Source organism: Ambystoma mexicanum, chromosome 8, assembly GCF_040938575.1.
Source record: "Ambystoma mexicanum isolate Mex_15411 chromosome 8, UKY_AmexF1_1, whole genome shotgun sequence".
NCBI lineage: Eukaryota > Metazoa > Chordata > Amphibia > Caudata > Ambystomatidae > Ambystoma > Ambystoma mexicanum.
The window spans coordinates 645,110,789-645,129,934 of record NC_090929.1 but is presented as its reverse complement, the minus strand read 5'-3'; the positions used below and the strand labels follow the sequence as shown (position 1 = coordinate 645,129,934).

The 19,146-nt window shown below is 44.5% G+C and overlaps 1 protein-coding gene across 1 annotated transcript in view; it reads right to left on the bottom strand.

Annotated features, from left to right (window-relative positions):
- The window catches only part of LOC138472361 (trypsin-3-like), a 192,989-nt gene that overhangs the window by 77,820 nt on the left and 96,023 nt on the right, over nucleotides 1-19,146 (bottom strand). Inside the window, exon 3 of the mRNA XM_069610497.1 lies at nucleotides 1,606-1,669. Coding sequence (XP_069466598.1) covers nucleotides 1,606-1,669 — 64 coding nt within the window. The remainder of the gene's footprint in view (nucleotides 1-1,605; nucleotides 1,670-19,146) is intronic.

The following is a 19,146-nucleotide window of genomic DNA, read 5'->3' as shown; positions in this document are numbered from 1 at the left end:
TTGTGGTTATCAAATCGAGCAGACTCGCTGCCTGGAAACTGGAAATCCAGTCCCCTATTAGTAAGAAAAGGAATCAGGGCTGTAGCACAGTTTGCCTCACTCACGTAGGTTTATCGTTATAAATCACTCAAAGGCAAACAATTACATTGGCAATATGCAAATGATCCACTCTCTCACACATAACAGAACTCCTCGGCTGGGGCCTCTCTCTGGAACAGCCTCCCTGCCTCTTTCAAACTTGAGCAGAACCACCTCTGGTTCGGGAAGCAACTCAAGACCTTTCTTTTTGCTTCCGCTTTCTCTCTTCCTCTCCCCTTCTGATGCACCTGACTGCTCCGCGCACTGGTCACATGGTCACCCTCTGAACTCGGGCCCAGGCTCCTGCATGTCATGTTGCCCTCGCACTGCTTCCGGGCTCCCCAGCCCTTAAGGGTCTGTATCTGCAACCCTACAGTCCCTTCTCTCTGCACTTATGAGCCATCCGCTGGCTGCACTTTTGAGTTAACTGCACTTAACATTCCCCTCCCCAGCACTTCTCCCCTTCCCCCTTCATCGCACTTGCAAGGTCTGAATGACACAACTCTAGTACGATCGTTATTTTGTCCTCCCTTTGTTTCCCCCTGCCCCCCAGCACTCCTCCCCTTCTCCCTTCATCACACTTGCAAGATCTGAATGACACAACTCTAGTACGATCGTTATTTTGTCCTCCCTTTGTTTCCCCCTCACCCCCAGCACTTCTCCCCTTCCCCCTTCATCGCACTTGCAAGATCTGAATGACACAACTCTAGTACGATCGTTATTTTGTCCTCCCTTTGTTTCCCCCTCCTTGTCACGTCACGAAACACTTGTGTACAGGTGCGTTATAAATGCCACATCATATCATATCATGTACTCATGCATAGACATACATATAGAACTTCTCAAAGTCCTGCAAGCAAAGACACACAAAGGTTTTCTTCTACATGTACCTTCTCATCTGCGTTTTAGCTCTGGAGTCATCCCACCACCAGACTCTGATTCAGCCCCCAGCTCCTCGGAATGTTCCTTCTTACCGACCCCAGTGGAAGGAGGGGTCAAGAGCACTTCGGGATCGGGTGGGGGCACAATGTTGTTTTGCAGGAGTGGCCCTTTGGGTAGGGAAGAAGGCTGGGAAAGGGGACCATGGTGAATGTATCAGCGGGTGGGTAAATGGCCATGTTGAGAAAGGACTGGAAAGGAGCTCAGCACACACAGACTCAGAGGGCGGCAAACGAAGGACCACTCCGAACTGGACTAGAGAGGAAAACATATGCTTTTAAACAGGTCTTGGATTGGCAGGATCATTGTAAAACATGCACCAATTTGTTTAAATGGTGCAGGGACATAGGCAATAGCAATTCGGGATTTTTCGGTTTCATGCTCAAGCATTGCCAGTTACCATGCCAACCAGATATCCTGGTTCACACAATCCCATGCTTCCTTTTCTGTTAGCCATGGTTTGGCGCCACCAAATGCACCAAAACCAACAAGAGCAATTTTTATTTGTAATCTTTTTTGAGTATCTAGCCCAATGAATCTTCCAACAGTCTTCATCTACCATTGCATCAACATCAGAAATAGAGTCACCTTCAGTGATGGCGATACAGCAAAGGAGCTGCAGTAAGCATTGGAGCAACATCACACCAAACACCTGCAACAAAAGAAAAAAACTCGGATGAACATTACACTCAAATACATATAGATTCACTTTTGATAACTTTTTTTTTTTACAAATGAATCCCCACATTTTGTTCCCTTTCAGTCCCTGTGCAATTTTCCAAATCACTTGATTATTTATCACCACTCGTCTTTGTCTGTCAGTGGAGAATCACCTTTCAAAAAGTCAATGGGCCTCAATACGGGTCCGGCAGTAACCCTGCCGGTGCTACCGGCGGGTTGCCGCCCGACCCGTAATCATTTACCGGCACCTGATTGGAAAAGTCAGGCGTTGGTACATTTGTTAATCCCCATTCCCATAGAATCCTAATGGACTCTATGAGAGTGGGGACACGGAAGCATCAGCACCGTTGACAATGGTGTCGGTGCTCCTGTGACAAGTCGGCCTACCATGGCCAGTGTCAGACCTGTTGGGTACAGCGGCTCCGGCAGGCAGACTTGTGGTTTGCTGGTCCGGAAACAAAGGTGTCGGTGAGCTTACTGGCACCCTTGTTTCCGGGCCGGCAACATCGTAATGAGGCCCATGGTTTTCCCAAAAAATTAAGCTTTTTAATTCTAAATGAACTTAAAAATCCATTGGAGGTCTGTCCGTAATGGGTGAATGAGTGGTACCCGTTATGGAGGGGCTGAGACTGAGGAAAGAAAAGTGCTTCCATCAGCTGCCTCAGAGAGAGTTGGCTCTGAGGCTGGCTCACGGAAGCACTGTGCAGGAAGCACCAGCCACTCTATGCCCAACAGGCACAGCAGGACATGCCTAGAGGCCCCCTGGTGGGGGCAGGGTGCAGATAACATACAGGCACATGAGGGGACTGCTAGGATGCTGTCTCTTTAGGCACATGGTGGCACTACCAAACACTGCTCCATGGCAGATCCAACAGGCATCTTTAATTCAGTTCCCTGGCATGGACAGAGCAATGCATGCTTGGGTTCTGAATATCAGAGCTCTCAAGGCCTCTTATGGCGAACAGTCATAGAGGAGACTTGTGTAGAGAGCTGTCAATCAACTCTCTCCCTGCAGCCGTCCTCCCACGAATGCACAGCTCAGTGGGACTGGTCTGTGTCATGTCCTCCATCTGCTCCCATACCGGTGTCGAGGGGAACTGTGCAATCTTCGGATTGAGACCAGTGGGACAGAAAAGAAGGGGATACCAAGGGAGAGGGACTCCAACGGGAACACAGAAAGAAAAAGGTTGCACTGTCCACAAAGAGAAGGAAAAGAAAATAAACATATATGCATGCAGCCTGATGGTGCCTGTGTCGCTACTGAAGGCGCCACTATGCTGCGCCTCAGGAGTACAACAACCTGCCGACGAGCCGGGACTGAAGACCGGCCACCTAGGCTAGCTCCATCAGCTACAGAGCAGCCCGCGCTCCAAGCGGTGTCCTCTTCCAGCCTACGGCCCACTCAATCCACCATCTCTACTCCTCAGCCCACACTCCAAGCAGCATTAGACAATCAACAAATGTGTGTACCGTTTACAAAAAGAAGCCACTCCCTGCCAATTCAGCACCATTTCAACCATGAGGCCACTCGTCTAGGCAGAAATGAAGGATGTATGTGCTCGACCCTCCATAAAAACCTCCTGAAAAATCTCTAGGGGACATCATTGAACTCACAGGAATCTTTGAATGCATTGATTCGCAGGCTGCCGCCATCGAATCATCCAAGCAACACAAACAAGTTGCAGTATTATACACTAACACCTTCATGCTCCGCAAGCCAGAGACACCACCACCCTGGAAATCCAATGACATAACCCCTCGCCATTATATCACAGATGCAGTTTCTCCTTTACTCACAAAGGCCCATGCCCAGCCATACGACAAAGATGCAGCAAAGGGAGGGGTGACAGAATTATTTTCAAATTGAATGCAGAGAAGGCAGGTCATTCCTGCCACAGGCCCCAAGCCACCTCTCCACACCATGTTATACATGACCCTAGGAAAGCCAGAAGATCCACAATAGGAGGACAGCTGTCCCTCACCCCATAGCATGATGGACGAATAAGTATACCTCATGACACACTCAAAAAATGGATCTTGGTATACAAGCTGGATTAACACACTCTACAACAAAAATGCTTACAAAAATATATATTTAATTTCACTAATTATATCACTATCAACATCAAAATCAAAATTACATGGATACTGTACAGAATTAATCTTATCTAAAACATCTACTATTTGCCACCTTTCCTACCCACTCGTACCTAGACACATACAATCTTTCACCAAAGTATATGGTACACAAGACAAACAACACAAAATCAAGTCTCTATTGTCACCCTATATATAATGTAATGTTCTTTGTTTTGCATCCTTATTCCTTCGTGGTATGCATTTAAGTCCAATGGTATTTTCTCATAGACTCTGTCTACATATGTTTTGGTCAATTCCAGGCCAACAAATAAGACTCCCAATATTCTTGACCTTCTTCAGGACAGAAAAACAAACAAACAAGAGTGACCGTCTCTTCATTGTCGCGATGTTTATTGGCGGAAGATGTCCTCAACACATTCACAGTTCCATACTACCGACAACAAACATATAAACACAAATTTTATAACCCAGCCTCATTTCTTTTCCACAGCATATTCAACCTATGCAAAACAACCAAAAATGATTATGAGAACTCACAGTCACCTCCAAAATGCAATTGATGGAGGTGGCCCAAATGCTGGGGGTAAGTCCCAAGTGCTCGAAGGAACTAAATTTAGAAGCTCAGATGAGCCAACTCCTATTTCATTTAAGAAGCGGCACAAATTAGGACCTAGGAAGCAATAGAACCCAGAGTCAACCTATAGGTTCATAATAAGGACAATCTATCCATATACACATCTACTTTGTATAGACCGACTTACTTATTACACCATTATGAATGGGATTGTCCGATGATTACGTCGCAGAGGCGTATTTTTAGGCATTATGATGTGGCAAGGGCCTAGACTGAGAGGTATTATATTACCTTGCAGGTGGATGCTATGTCGACAGTTGTGTGCAGAGTGAGGCGTAGGTAACTGGCATAGTGGCACACACTAAAAGTGGAAATACAGACCAAGACCAGGAATAAGTAAGTCGGTCTATACAAAGTAGATGTGTATATGGATAGATTGTCATCAATGAGGAAACATACAAATCACTCTCCAAAAGGAAATAATTGAACAAAGCGGACACAGACATATGCCCATATGGCATAAATAAACCCCTTGACTGCTTAGGAATGTTTACGGCCACATGCATATATAAGGAGATACGTGGTTAAATAAGAAGTTCCAGGGGGAAGCATTCTCAGTTTTCGGTCAGCCATCCAGATGGGTTTAATACACGTAATGTACCAGATCATGTCTGCATACTCGTCCAGCCCGAAGGAAATGATAAAGAAAATGTTCCCAGCATTATTCAAAGGACTTGGAAACCTTAAAAGCAAACAAATCAAGCTACACATAAACACTCAACTGCAACCGATGGCCAAACACTATCGGGGTATACCCCTTAGTATTCAAAGACATGTGGAGGACGAGCTACAGTCCTTACTGGAACAAGAAATAATTGAAGCAGCATTGGGATCCACACCCTGGGTCTCTCCCATAGTACCCGTGCCAAAGAAGGAAAACAACACTAGCATTCAGATGTGCGTAGATATGAGAGCCACCAATGTGGCGATAGAAAGAGAACGACACCTGGCGCCCCAAATGACTGATATGATGCACTTGCTGCACAGGGCAAAAGTATTTTCAAAACTTGATTTAAACAAAGGCTACCATCAGATAGAGCTGCATCCAGACTCCAGATATATAATGACATTCTCTACACACTTGGGGCTTTTCAAGTACAAGCAACTCATCGTTGGTGTATCGTCTACTGCAGAGTAGCATTGTGTATTATAATATTGCAGAGCTTGCACTAGAAACTTAACATCCACCTTATCCCATGGCTGTTAAAGTTCAGATGCAGAATTACACCACTGCTATTCCAAGTCGGCTCTTAGCCTGACTGCCAGTACTTAAGTACCCATTGTCATTTTCAGAACCATAGAAATGTCTAGCAATTAACTGGAAAATGAAAATGAAATTAATGCTCTTTGCTCAACAAACTTAATAGTTTTTTTTTAAACTACCTATTTTCTTTCTAAGTATGTGATACTGTTTTGCTTTAAAGCTCCCTAAACTGGCAAGGGGGTTATAAATAAATAACCACAATCAAGATAGCTCAATGGATAAAAGCACCAACTCCCTAGTAAAGTGGTCTGCAGTTTGCGACTCACCAGATGTTTTGGACTACGGCTCCCATGATCCCTCACCATTTGCAATGCTGGTTAGAGCTGACGGTAGGTGTAGTACAAAACATTTGGAGAGGTTGCTGACCACTGGGACTATTGTGAAATCTATAGATCACTGGCCCGAAATTTGACAGGGTCTTTGAGCAGCTCCGGTGGTATCCACAGTTTGTATTGTGGAGGGGCAAGTGGTCAGGCCCGTTTGACATAGATCCATAAAAGGTGCTTCTAGCTGAAGGAGTGGACATAAAGGTTAATGTATATATTTGCCATCTGCACATGTGCTCTGCTCCCAAACAAGTGCTTTCATGTCCAAATGATCAAGGTTTTTCAATTAAATTCATAATCAATGAGTGCTTCTTGGTTGATGCTTGGTTTTGTGTTTACACAGTACTCGAATACTACCAAACAGGCCCTTTGGCACTTTCCTCCAGGGTACTGGGGGTAGTGGGGGTGGAGGTATGAGAGATTCTGCTGATAACAAAAGGCAACTTGTAAGGGAAGCCAGGGCAACTGTAGACCTTCCATTAATCTATTGAGGGGCGGGTACATTTATTGGGAAACACCCATGCCTTAAGGTGTATACAAAAGATGATGGGCCTGCCTTGGCAGAAGGTTCCCGGCATGTTTGCTTCCACCCCAAAGAAAGGATTGCCTCTCATTCCAGATTGTGAAAAATTATGGTTAAGCCTTGTGCAGATTTCAAATGCTTGCTGGTGGTTTGCCGAGTGAACATGCTATAATAATGATGCATCGTAATCCTTCATTTTCTGCACAAGTTCATCTTCGATTTTAACTAATAATCTAGAAAATGAAGGACTATGATAATGATATAAAATGAACATCTAATGCGGTAAAAGTAAGAGACCTGAAAAATAATTCTTATCTTGTTATTAAGAGGCTCAGAACAGGTGCATCACTATCTTTTATGTTCAGATGTTTTTTGGTGTACATTTTTTAGAATAAGTTAAGTAAGATACTTTAATATAAGAACTAGGTTATTTTTTAATGTGTGTACTCTTTTATGCTTATGTTTTTATGTTTTTGTTGTGTATGTTTTGATCTGTTCTTATGCATCTGTATACCAAGAAGTATAGAATTATTTTTATGGAAGTATTTGAACTTGAATTTTAATATGTAAGTGTGAAAAGTGTTTTTGTAACTATAACACACTATATTAATAAAAGAAAATAATGATGCATCAAGGAGGAATTGTGGGCCAGCCTGGCACAACATGGTGATCGTCATTCAACAGTACCAACTGCATGTTGTGTTGCACATGAACACTCTCTGGGCCAGTCTGATTACAGGGGTATGAGTGCCTGACTTTTAATGGCAGGAATCAGGGGGTCGCAGCTTCCCAGTGGTAGCTGCCAAACATTGGAACGCTCTCCCATTACCATTAGGATCGGAATCCTCCTTTTGCTCCTTCGTTAAAAGCTTGAAAACCTGGCTATTCACACAAGAGCAGCTAAAGTAGCTCTCTCTCACAATCCGCCTGAAATATCTACTATGACCAGAACTGTTAACCATATGCATTATTCTAAATCCTCACCAGAACTGGTTAACTGTATACATTACTCAGAATCTGTACGCATGTATGTATGTACTTTATGCTGCACTGTCTCCACTAACATAAAACAGCACCCAGATGCCTCAGTGTTAGGTGCCTTTTAAAAATGGCAACACAAATAAATAAATACATTAATGAATTAATTAACTGCCGTATGTCACTACCTCAGCAAATGATGGCAATTCCTGCCATGCAGTTTGCCATATCATGTGAATTCCTGTATATATATTGCAATACATGACAAATGTTGGTACTCCCTGTTGATAATGATAATGATGTGTCATTTAAGAAGGGCTTACGCCGAAACACTTTACAGAGAACATATATACATACAGTATCACCCACCCAAACAGAGTCAGTTGGTACCCATAAGGTGGCAACAGTTGGCAAATGGTGTGAGTACCTAGGTATTTGATCACAATGCCTGTCCAATGGCTAGAAGAAATCCACATCTATGGGCTTGGGCAATGCATGTTTTTAAAAAAAACTCTTTTTGTATTTGTATCCCTTTTGCTTGGGCAATGCATGTTTAAAAAAAAATCTTTTATAACAAACCGCCCCAGGTGGGTAGAGCTGGAACAATCACAAGTACCTCTACCCTTGCGATTTCTGCCACACATCCCGCCCCCCCTCAGAACACACTGGGGAGACCTTCTTCTATCAACTAAACACACCCTTAGCTCCTGGGACTGGGCACTAAAGCAAAAGGGAGTACCAAGAGGACTGAGCCCACGCTCCCCGGTCTTCCATAACCCATCCTTCTAACCCGGAGCGGACCCCCGCAATTTCCGGAACTGGATAAAGGGCGGGCTGGAGACCACAGACCAGCTATATATGGGAGGGACACCACTCACCTTCGCCCAATGTAAGGAGAAGTTCCAACTCCAGGAAAGGGACAGATTCACTTATATCCAGCTACGCCACTGGTGCTCGCACCCCCAAACTCTGCAGGCAGCAACTCGCCCGCCCACCACCCTGGAACTGACACTGGGGGACCTTCCAACCCGGGGCAGGGTATCCACCCTATATAGACGCTTCCTAAGGGACTTCCTGTCCACAAAGACCCGCTGTATGGCTCAATGGGAGGCGGACTTAGGTCATCCGGTCGAGGACCAAACCTGGGTGGACATATGGACCAGAACACACACCTCCTCCACCTGCGTTACCAATAGGGAATGTGCCTACAAGGTGCTCCTCCGGTGGTATTACCCGCCCCTTCGACTTCAACACATGAACCCACAAGTGGATCATGCCTGCTGGAGAGGATGTGGCCACCCAGGCTCCTTCTTCCATATGTGGTGGGCTTGCCCAAAGATACGACAGTTCTGGAGGACATGCCTGGAGACCATCACACAGATTACGGGAACGGCGATTCCTCTGGAACCTGAACCAGTTTTGCTGGGAGCTCCGATCCCCGCAATCTACCCGTGCTCCGGGACCAGGTCTAAGCTATTGACACAATGCCTTCTGGCGGGGAAAACAGTGTTGGCCAGGGCCTGGAAATCCCCAGAAGGCCCTCACATAGCCCAATGGTGGTCTAAACTCTGGAACATCCTGATCGCGGAGAAGGTGTCGGCAGCACAGGCGGGAACGCTCCATCGCTTCCAGAATGTTTGGAGCCCAGTGCTGGAATACGACCAGCGCTTCCCCGCCCAGACCCATAAACAGACCAGGGCCCGATGGATCTGAAACACCAAGAGAACCCTGAGGAAGACACATAGACGCTAAGGGGCGAACTGGATAACCCAGGAGGGAAAATTCCGCCTCCAAACCTGAGGGGTGGAAGGCTGGAGGGAGGAGGGAGGGAGAAAGCCTGGTGGGGGGAATGAGGACTGGGGATCAAAAATCCTGAAAAAGCACTGCCTGTAATATGTCGTGATATGTGTATTTGCCATCCTGCCTTGATTTAAAATAAACAAAGTTTAAAAAAAAAAAAAATGTTTTTGTATTTGTATCCCTTTTAAACAGGCAAGGCAGCAAGCCCAGTTCATCACCATCGTCTTCTGGCTCTTGCAGTAATCTCTGGAGTTGCACGACACATAGTACACATGCAAGCTTTTCCTGAACAAACTATGACTACTCAGGATTCAGCTGAGAAAATGGCGTATCACACACTGTCCCACCATAAATTGAGAGCCAGCAGGGGGCGCTACGGATTACAACACAGGCTGCTAGATATAAGCACACGGTAATTAAAAGACATGTCAAGAGGCAGCGTCACAGGGTCATATAAATGATAGAGACGCGGTCTTAAAACAAAATAACACCAGTGGGAGAAAACACATATCCAAGTGCCGCGTTGTTTCTCTCTCTCTCTCTCTCTCTCTCTCTGTGCACTGCCTTTAACTCCATATCTCTCGCTCTGTGGACGAGCGTAGCATTGTCAGAGCCGGCTTTGTTAGAGGCACCCCAGCCCTCGTTGATAGCAGTCCGACCAGAGAAAAACACACAGAGGAGAACGAATAGAGCAGTAACATAGACATCCCCTGAGGTGGGGACTCACCTGGTATTTGGAGACGTACATTGTCACTGCATGCAGGGCCATCTTAAGCACTTTTGAGGTTTGGGGCCCTGGGCACGGACATCTTTGGGCCCCCCTTCACCAAATCAAAGAAATGAAGGGATCAAGAATACTGGTTGCGCCCCCTGTCCCCCACCCCACGCGTCACACTCACAACCTATAGGTTGATATGCTGTCTCACAGCATAATAAGCACGTTTACTCGCTTTACGTCCCCTTACCCTCTTCATTCTTGCTATAATCAGAATGATAAACAAGTAGCATTTGAAGACTAACATTGGCAGTCTACGAAGAGGTTACTGCTCTAGCATATACAGGATACTTTTTTATCAATAGCATCCAGGAAGGTATGCAGCCTGTACTATTAAAGCAGGACCATATGTAAAAGGTACATGTAACCCATAATAGACAGAGAACTCACATTAACTGCCTCACAAAATACAAAAGTGCTCATGCATGGATAGACACCATCAATTGGAAGGAAGGAGAATGCCACAGCATGGATAGTGGAGGCAGATTAGAAGCTACCAGGAAGGTGTCTTTATCCAGACAGACTGAGAATAGACGTGGGATATGGTATATGGTTTTTAAAAAATGCTGCCATTAGTTATCAAAGGAACAAATGCCTGTGGTGTGCAATGTAAATATGCTCACTATTAAAGTGGAAGCAACCCTATAGCCAGTGAAACCATGAATAAGTATTTTATGAAGATCATTCCATGAGAAGGAAATCACCCACATTCTGAAAGGTTTAGGGAGTGGCAATATTGAGAGGTTAGGCAATAAAAGATTAAATGAGATGCCCAGGATCACACATTGATTAAGGGGTGAATGGGCGGAGCTGGGATTTGTGCCAACTCAGCTATTTCTGCATTTGAACACTTTCTTTTTTAGATCTTAACATAAACTAAAACAATCTCATTTTATAAAAACTGACTAGGAAAGTACACAAATCACATTACCAAACATTACCACTTTTAAACAAAATATTATAGAAGGGTGTAATACAAAATGGGAATGGTTATAGCTTCATTCTCTCCATCACCAGGGGAAGTGAATAAATACCATCATACCAATCGATATGATTCAACAAATTTAATCTGGGTTTGTATGTTTAAGTTTTAAATATTCCTAAAACAATGGCTTGTGACATTTTCATTTATAAACGTGCATAAAACCTTTGACTTTTACCAAAAAGCAAACCGTTTTTTGTGTCAAACAAGCAGACCTCAAAACATGCTTGCCTGAGGCCTGCAACATCTGGTCCGCTCTCTTCTGTCTACCTACCCTTCTACCCAAATGGCCTACATAAGAAGAAAGATCAAGTAATTGGCCAAACGATACCAGCAGCGTGCAAGAAGATCACTGTATCAACTGCTGGGAAATCCAGGATACAAGCATGAACGCTTTCGTTCCATAGTCGTCAATTTGGATACTTATTCACCTCTTGGACTAACAGTTTATACCATCGTTGGAGGCGATTGCATCCGTTTTACAACATCCCATCTGAACAAACCAATTTCTGGACCTTCACCATACAGATGATATGTTAGCTTTCATAGCAACCCCTATCTGGTGCAGGTACATTGCTGATAATAGCAGATGTTGTTCTGCAAAACCAAGTACATAAGCAGGCAGGTTTATAAACTTCAGACATAGGAAAGGCTCAGCTAACTTTGCTGGACTGTGATATTCTAATTTTGCATATGAGCACATATCTCTGCAATGGGTGCTTCACACACTGAGCTAATCTCTGAACCATTGTGGAACTAAATTTATCAATATGCATTTCAACGTTGCCTCTTACACATGATCAACATAATTCCCACAGGAATTAAGGAATGCTACAGAGTTGTGCCGTAAGGAATGCACAAACTATGTATACAACAGTGAACACAGAAAACAATACATGATGAATTGTTCAAGGCAGAATGTACTTGCCAAAACAGAAAGGCAATGGGTTTAGACCCTCAGCAGCACCCCATCAAATATACTGACATGTGCTATTTAGGACTGGTGAACAATGGAATCTTCTTCAGATCAGGCAGCTTTGTGGGGCCCCCGTCCAAGATGGGAGCCCTGAGCAAGTGCCCCTTTTGCCCTCCCATAAAAACGTCTCTGACTGCATGTGTCCTGTAGGAATGTCCCCATTACACTGAAGGTTTTTTATTTTTACAGGGAGGTCAGGGGGCACGTAGCGGGCATGAGGGGGGCGCTGAGGGTCTGAAGTAAGGGAAAAGAGCACCAGGGTCCAAGGTCTACAACTGTGTTTGTTTTGTTCTTTTTTTGTTTATTATCCTGTACTCTGCTTCCTAGCACCACAACCCAGCGATCTGAGCTCGTTTGAACAGGGGTCAGGTGTCAAACATGGCATACAAAGTTACATCCCATGACATTTAAACCTTTTGCCTGCTGCTCGGTCTTAGAACACAGTCTCCTGACTTACGGCTGTACTATATGCTGGTAAGATAGCTCAGCAGGTTGATCGCTTGCTGCTGCGATTTGAGCGTGATCTGCAGGTTGCAGGTTCGAATCCCGGCAAGGCAACTCAGCCTTTCATCCTTCCGAGGTCGATAAATGAGTACCAATTTCGGTTGGGTGATATTGTATGTAAATATGTGCTTTGTAAAGTGCTTTGGATAAAGGCGCTATATGAATAACACATCATTATCATTACTAGAGGTCACTTTCCTTAGGCTCTTAACTTTGGCCCTGATGCAGTCCTTCTTTACCAATTTAGGAGCACCCTCCTGTCCCTCCTGTCCCAAGTCTCACCGAGCATGACTACCTTGGCCTTAACTCCATGACTTTCTCACCTCCTTATGGTACCTTCCACCCTCTGCCAGTTTATTGTAGACCTCTGATTCTCTGTCCCCTTGCTCCTTTCCTTGAAGTTGCAGTCTATGGATGTTAGTTTGGCTGTCCCCAGTATTTGGCGAGAACAGAATCCTTCAGGAAAGTAGTCAACTTATTTTTCACTTTCATAAAAGTTAGAAAGGGAATAAAAGCAGGGGTCAAGTCCTAAACAAAAAAAGTGGGGGGACTCATTAACATACCAATTGAATGTGGCTTCACCAGAAATTAGCATATTAAGGTGCCCTCTGAAAAAAGTGGGCGGACTGCTGAAAAATGAGGGGAAGACGCCATCAACCTGCGTGTACCCTCGACTTGCGCCCTGATTAAAACCATCTATGACGTCCTTGAGTTGATGGATCAGGGCAGTCCTAATTTGGGCCTCTGAGAGTGGTGGTGTTCAGCTGCCCCCTATTGTTCAGGGTTGTTCCACTACGGTTGATGGCATCCTGAGCCGAAGGACACGTGTGATGCATGCATTTACATAGGATTGCCTCACTATAAGGTCTGTCTAGTTGGTGAGATGGATTCTAGAGTGGGTGCCGCTGTTCTGGGGCAGTGTGTCTGAGATGAAGGTGCACTGGTGGCAGTAAATAAACACAGGTTTTTGCATTTTGAATGCAGGTCTCAGTGTGGCTCTAGGGTATGCAAGCTCCAGTACTCTGATGGTGATCAGGTGTATAGCCTCATATGTACCTGCAGAAGGTGACGAGGGAAGGCCACTGACATGATATGATATGTTATTTATAACACGCTTAATACCCAGAGGTTTCTTAGCACGGACCCGGGGATCGATCTTCCTTCTACTAGTGGCCCTCCCTCATCACCTTCCAGACTTCTCATCCAGGTCTTCCAGATGTGCGAGATGGAGATACAGGAAGGTGTGACATTGCTAACCGCCTTTATTGACCCGGAAGCGGATGTGATGGTAAGGGGGCTGGGCTGTGAACAACAAACGACCTTGTGTATGGTCTGCTGAGAAGAGGCAACATCTCAGGTGTAATTGTTGGAGGTGCCGAATAAGGACCGCTAGGGTAATGGGGTTACATTATGTAAGCTAGCCATTGCTGTTCCCCAAATACCAAATGAACCCAATGACAAAGGTTGGGGGGGGGGAGCACTCCTATCGACACTGGGAGCCCGATTCATGGAATATTTGCACGGTTCAAAGCGACTTTGCCCTGCTGAAAAGTAACTTTGCACTGCCGACACAAACGCCGATTCATGGAACTGTGCAAAGTCATTTTTTTTTAGTACTGCAAAAATGACCACTTGCACTCATTTTGCACGGCACAAATACACTTTACACAGTTCCATGAATCAGGGTTTGTGTCGTCAGTGCAAAGTGGCTTTGAACCGTGCAGATATTCCATAAATCGGGCTCTGTGTGGCATAAATCATACTTCTGTACTGACAGCTGTGCAGCAAACAAGGTCGACCCTAGGATTTACAGGGGACTGGGCAGCAAAAGATATGTATGTGTGTGCCCCCTTATTTGTATTAATATAACATCAATGATACTGCAGAAAATTATATTACAGAACGAATCTTTAATACACAAAAGTATCATGGGAAGTTACATTAAAAACATGTTACCACGAGTGAGACAGGGGACAAATACACTGAAGTCCAGTACATGAATTGTCACTGTCAATTTAGTCGTGCCGCCAATAGCATGAGTGAACCTTTTTTTAAAGAAGCAGAGCTGGATACCTTGCAAAGACTTTAATTTTGACAGCTAAGCATAGTGACATAACATTATTTGTCTGGGAGCGCACACTTTGGTTACGTGGCGAAGCCGGAAGCCGGGATTTGAGACCAGTCGGCAAATCCGGCACTTGAACACATCTCTTCCCAGATATAATTGGTAGAAATATTGTTTGCAAAAGCTCTTTTTGAAACTTTGGTTTCAAAACACCAGGTGACTGTGGAAGGCATTGCCAAAATCTGGTGATTGTGTTTTGCTAACTGAATGTAACTGCTGCTTTTGCAGAAGTTTCAAGATTATTTAGATTGTTCTATTGTGTATATATATTTGTCCATATGTCCAAACTAGCAATATGCTTTTATTTCAGAAGCTACAGGTAAGGATTACTTTGTGAAAGGAAATAAACTCCAAACAGGTTCCAAGGATGTCATGTCAGGGCTTGGTTTGGGCCTGCGGTAGAGGGTGCAGGCTGTGTCTACTGCAGGATTGCCTTAACGCCTTAAGTGCTAAGGGCGAGTATGCTCGTCCTGTTTGCATAGACTTGCATAGAGCTCAGCATTTAGGTGCAATAGAGACTATTTACCTGGGAGGTCTTGAGACAGTGTGAGTAAGCAATTTCACAGGTTTTCAAACATTAACAAAATTAACAGGGCTCAAGTCCTAAAAAAAAAGTAAGGGGCTCAAGAATACATGTGCAGGAGCTGAATACATTGAGTACATAGAAGAAGAGGGGAGCAGTGGCAACCGTTCTCCTTGAATAACGGGGCAGGAGTGTAATTTTTCCCCTGGGTAGATTATGCAAAGTATTTGCAAGGGGGGGACCAAAAGCGAAAATAAAATGTGGTTTGACTGCTGTACTCCTCTAAACCGCTGTCTTGCAAAATTATCAAAATGCTGCTCACTTCAAAATGAGAAGGGAGCCTCATCAATGTACCCCCTAAGACTTGATTGGAGGGGTTTAGGAGGCCAAACTCTTTGGTGGGTGTGGAACTAGCAGGTGAACCTATCGCAGAATGTTGCAAAGCCAACTCCGCAGGTTAGGTGACTGTTGCTGAGAAGTTATATGTTTATACCTTCCTGTAAATCATATGGCTTTTTTCCAATTACTGCTGTAAAATGTGCTGTAAGATGTTGTGTTTTGACCTGGGGATGGGTACAGTGTGGGAACCTCTGCTCCCATAACGAAAATCAAAAGCTGGCACCCATCAATATTAGCACAGCAAGTGAACACATCTTAAACTGAAATATCCAAATTTAGTGCAATTGATCTTTCCCCTTAGAAGAATGTGCACAAGACAAAAGAGCATTGGCCTTTCAAAACAATTAATCAACACCAGAAAAATAACCTAAGAGACAAAGTGTTCAATTACTGTGCTGGAAAAGTATAAATGGGGCCCACATTTTAAAGCCAACAATCTACGGTGAAATATTCCCATGAAAACAAAATCCCAAAACGAGACATGTGCTTTGATGAAACTTTTATGTGGTCTTGTGGGTAAGCGTCGGCACCGGAAACATGACAACCTGGGTAAAATCCTGGTAGGCAAGCACTTGTGCAAGCTTGCCAGCCTCAGAAACACCCCAGAGGGGTTACAGCCACCCTCCGAAAAAAGTGGATGGGTGCTGTTCACTCACATGTCTCTTCTACTTGTGCTCTGAAAAGTAGCACATGCCCACAATCATGGAAAGTAACCTCTCGAGGCTCCAGGATTGCAACCTCTCTTGCCACATCCTGGGCAAATAGTCATGACTCACTTACCCTCTCATCATTTCCCCTCATAACACCCATGTTTGGCTTTCAACAATTCTGTTTCATAAAGATGACTTGAAAAGTACACAAATCATAGTAAGCTACTCACACAAATATATAAATCCTTATTGAATTATGTTAGGCAAAAGGTGTACAATTTTGTCATTATCCCTCCCCCAACTCGATCTTGAATGGGCAACTACAAATACTAGAAAGCAATTCAGCAGAAGGCAGACAATGGCCTCTGGTTTTTGAAAATGTACTTTCAAGTCTTAAAGACTCATAAGATAATGTGGGAGAAAATTACTTTCCATCTTTGGACAAACAGACTTCATATGTGAAGTGATGAAAATATTACATTCTACCAAAAATAAAAGTGTTTTGGTGTGTTAAATATGAATTTATGAAATAACGTGGTTAGTTTAAAACTGTTTTGTCTGTTATATTTTAATTGACCTGGAGCAGAGCGCATATTTAGGCATCTAACTGGTACTTTGTTTGTGCTTGTAGAATAAAAATCTCCTTAGCATTTCTGAACACAGAAACGTTAAGAACCTCTTGTCCAAAACAATGGTCTCTTAAATGAGCCGTGACTTCTAAATCGCTCCTACTTTAAAAGGTCTGCTAGAAGAAATGCAGCGATAATCAGTAATAACGGGGGCCTGCAGGACTGCTGGGCCTGCTGAGGGGAAGGTGGGGGGGGGGCAGAGGGAGGGGAGATTTGTCCCTAGAGCATCACAGGGGTTTGAGTAGTGACACTGTGGCCTCACTCAGACAAACAGAAAAGCACGCCCCTCTTTAAAACATTAATTGGTATATTCAAGGCAGGCGCACGTGCCTGGAAGCCCCCCCCTAACAGTGGGGCCCTAGGCAACTGCACAGACTGCCCATGCCTGGGGGGAGACGGTGTTGGGTTGGCAGCCAAACTATTGTAACTACATGCATACACGACTAACCCAAAAAAGAAACATAACTTCTACAAATTGGTCAGAATGTAGTGACCCCAGGTACATAGGGACATTATATAGTAGGCCACGCTTTCCAAAGTCTTAATCATCCCAGGATAAGCGTACAACACAGCAAAATGTGTTACTTCTTCTAAAACGTCTTTGACTAAAACTTCTCAGCCAAGCTACCACACATAAGTATGTACATTATCCTGTCTGTTCTTACGTATCTTTCACCCCTTGACAAAACAGGAAATGGCATCAAATAGCATTGTTCCTAGGTACACTAAATTACTGAGAATTCAAGCAGACGTCCAAGGCCAAATGATATGTTATTGTATAGCAATTACACTTAAGTTTTTTTTATAGAACAAATATGCATACAATATCACCCAACCTGTGTTGGTACTCATTTATCGACCTAAGAAGGATGAAAGGCTTTTGGAAAAAAAAAATATTGAAAAAAATATATATTTTTTTCCAATTTTTATTTACTTCCATACAGGCCCAGGCATGGCCAGAAATCGGCCCCCAGTCCCCAGGGAGGATTTCGGCCCAGGCCACAGGCTGAAAGGCCGAGGGGCCAATCCGACCCTGACTACAGGGGCTTGTGTTTGCCCTCCTGGTTACAGGCTCGAATGCCTGCAGGTCCACTCAGCCCTTCATCCTTCTGAGTACAATTAGTTGGTTAACAATAAACCTCTGTTATCTGTCAATAGTGCCAAGATACCTCTCCGGGGGGGTTAACAAGCACCCTGCAATTACACCTGTCAGGTTATGCTCCCATGCTCTATTCACACTAGCCCTAGGGTCACTTTGCACTTATTGTATACACACATACACAAACACTTTTAAACACATTTCTGGGGACTTCATATCAGGGAAACATAAAAATGCCATGAATCGCATAACTAACATAAAACAAGAGAGTGAAAGGGAGACCCACGAGAGTGAAGAGAGGTGGCTACTCACACGGAAGGGCCGACTCATTGAAGGCACTTTGGGCGCAGGACTAGGCTTTACTGGAGCAGGTGAAATGTGGGGATCCTGCGGCCTGGGCTGCACAAGTCCTCTGGCGCGCACAAAGGGCCTGCGCCCCTTCCGCACAATCAGTGACCTAAAAACGCTGCACATTCAGCATTGTGTCCGCAGCCCACCCTCTTCTGAAAAGGTGTCCTCTGCCTTTTGTGCAGCTTGAAAGGGATGGGCGTGGGACGGTGTCAGACAAATAATCACAGAAGTGGATTTGAGAAGAAGACCATTGCCCAAGGGACCTGCAATGAGCAGGCAAGGAGGCCTGCTGTTCTCAAGTCTCGGCGCTATGCAAACGTCCTGTGTGATCTGAGGTAGTTCACTGTCTCTGCTGTGTTTTGGGTGATCAGCCTTAGATGTAAAATACAATTTAGTGTTTTGAGTGGCTTAGCACCAGGGCTGGGTTCAGTTTATGGGGGTCTGGTGGGCAAGCAAGGGGAGGCCCAGGTGATTGAGAGTATCTGTTCAGCATGGGCATTAGCCAGCTGATCTATCTTATTAGTATTGGAACCTGTAACCAGCAGGCTGCACCCCTGTCTCTGCAGTAGGCACATTAACATGCAAAGCGATGTGACTGGGTTTGGAATCTATCACTTCTGAGCTATCTCACCAGCTTTCCTATGTGAATTTCATAATGTTCACAGTCCTCAAGGTTTTGCAAAGGCTGGAGGGATACTACTTACCATTAGTCTATGTATCGCTGTATAGAAGCACAACTGTGGAACTCCCTTCCTCTATCTCTTTGCGGTATTTGTGAACACTTTGAAGACCTTCCTGTTTTCAGCTTGA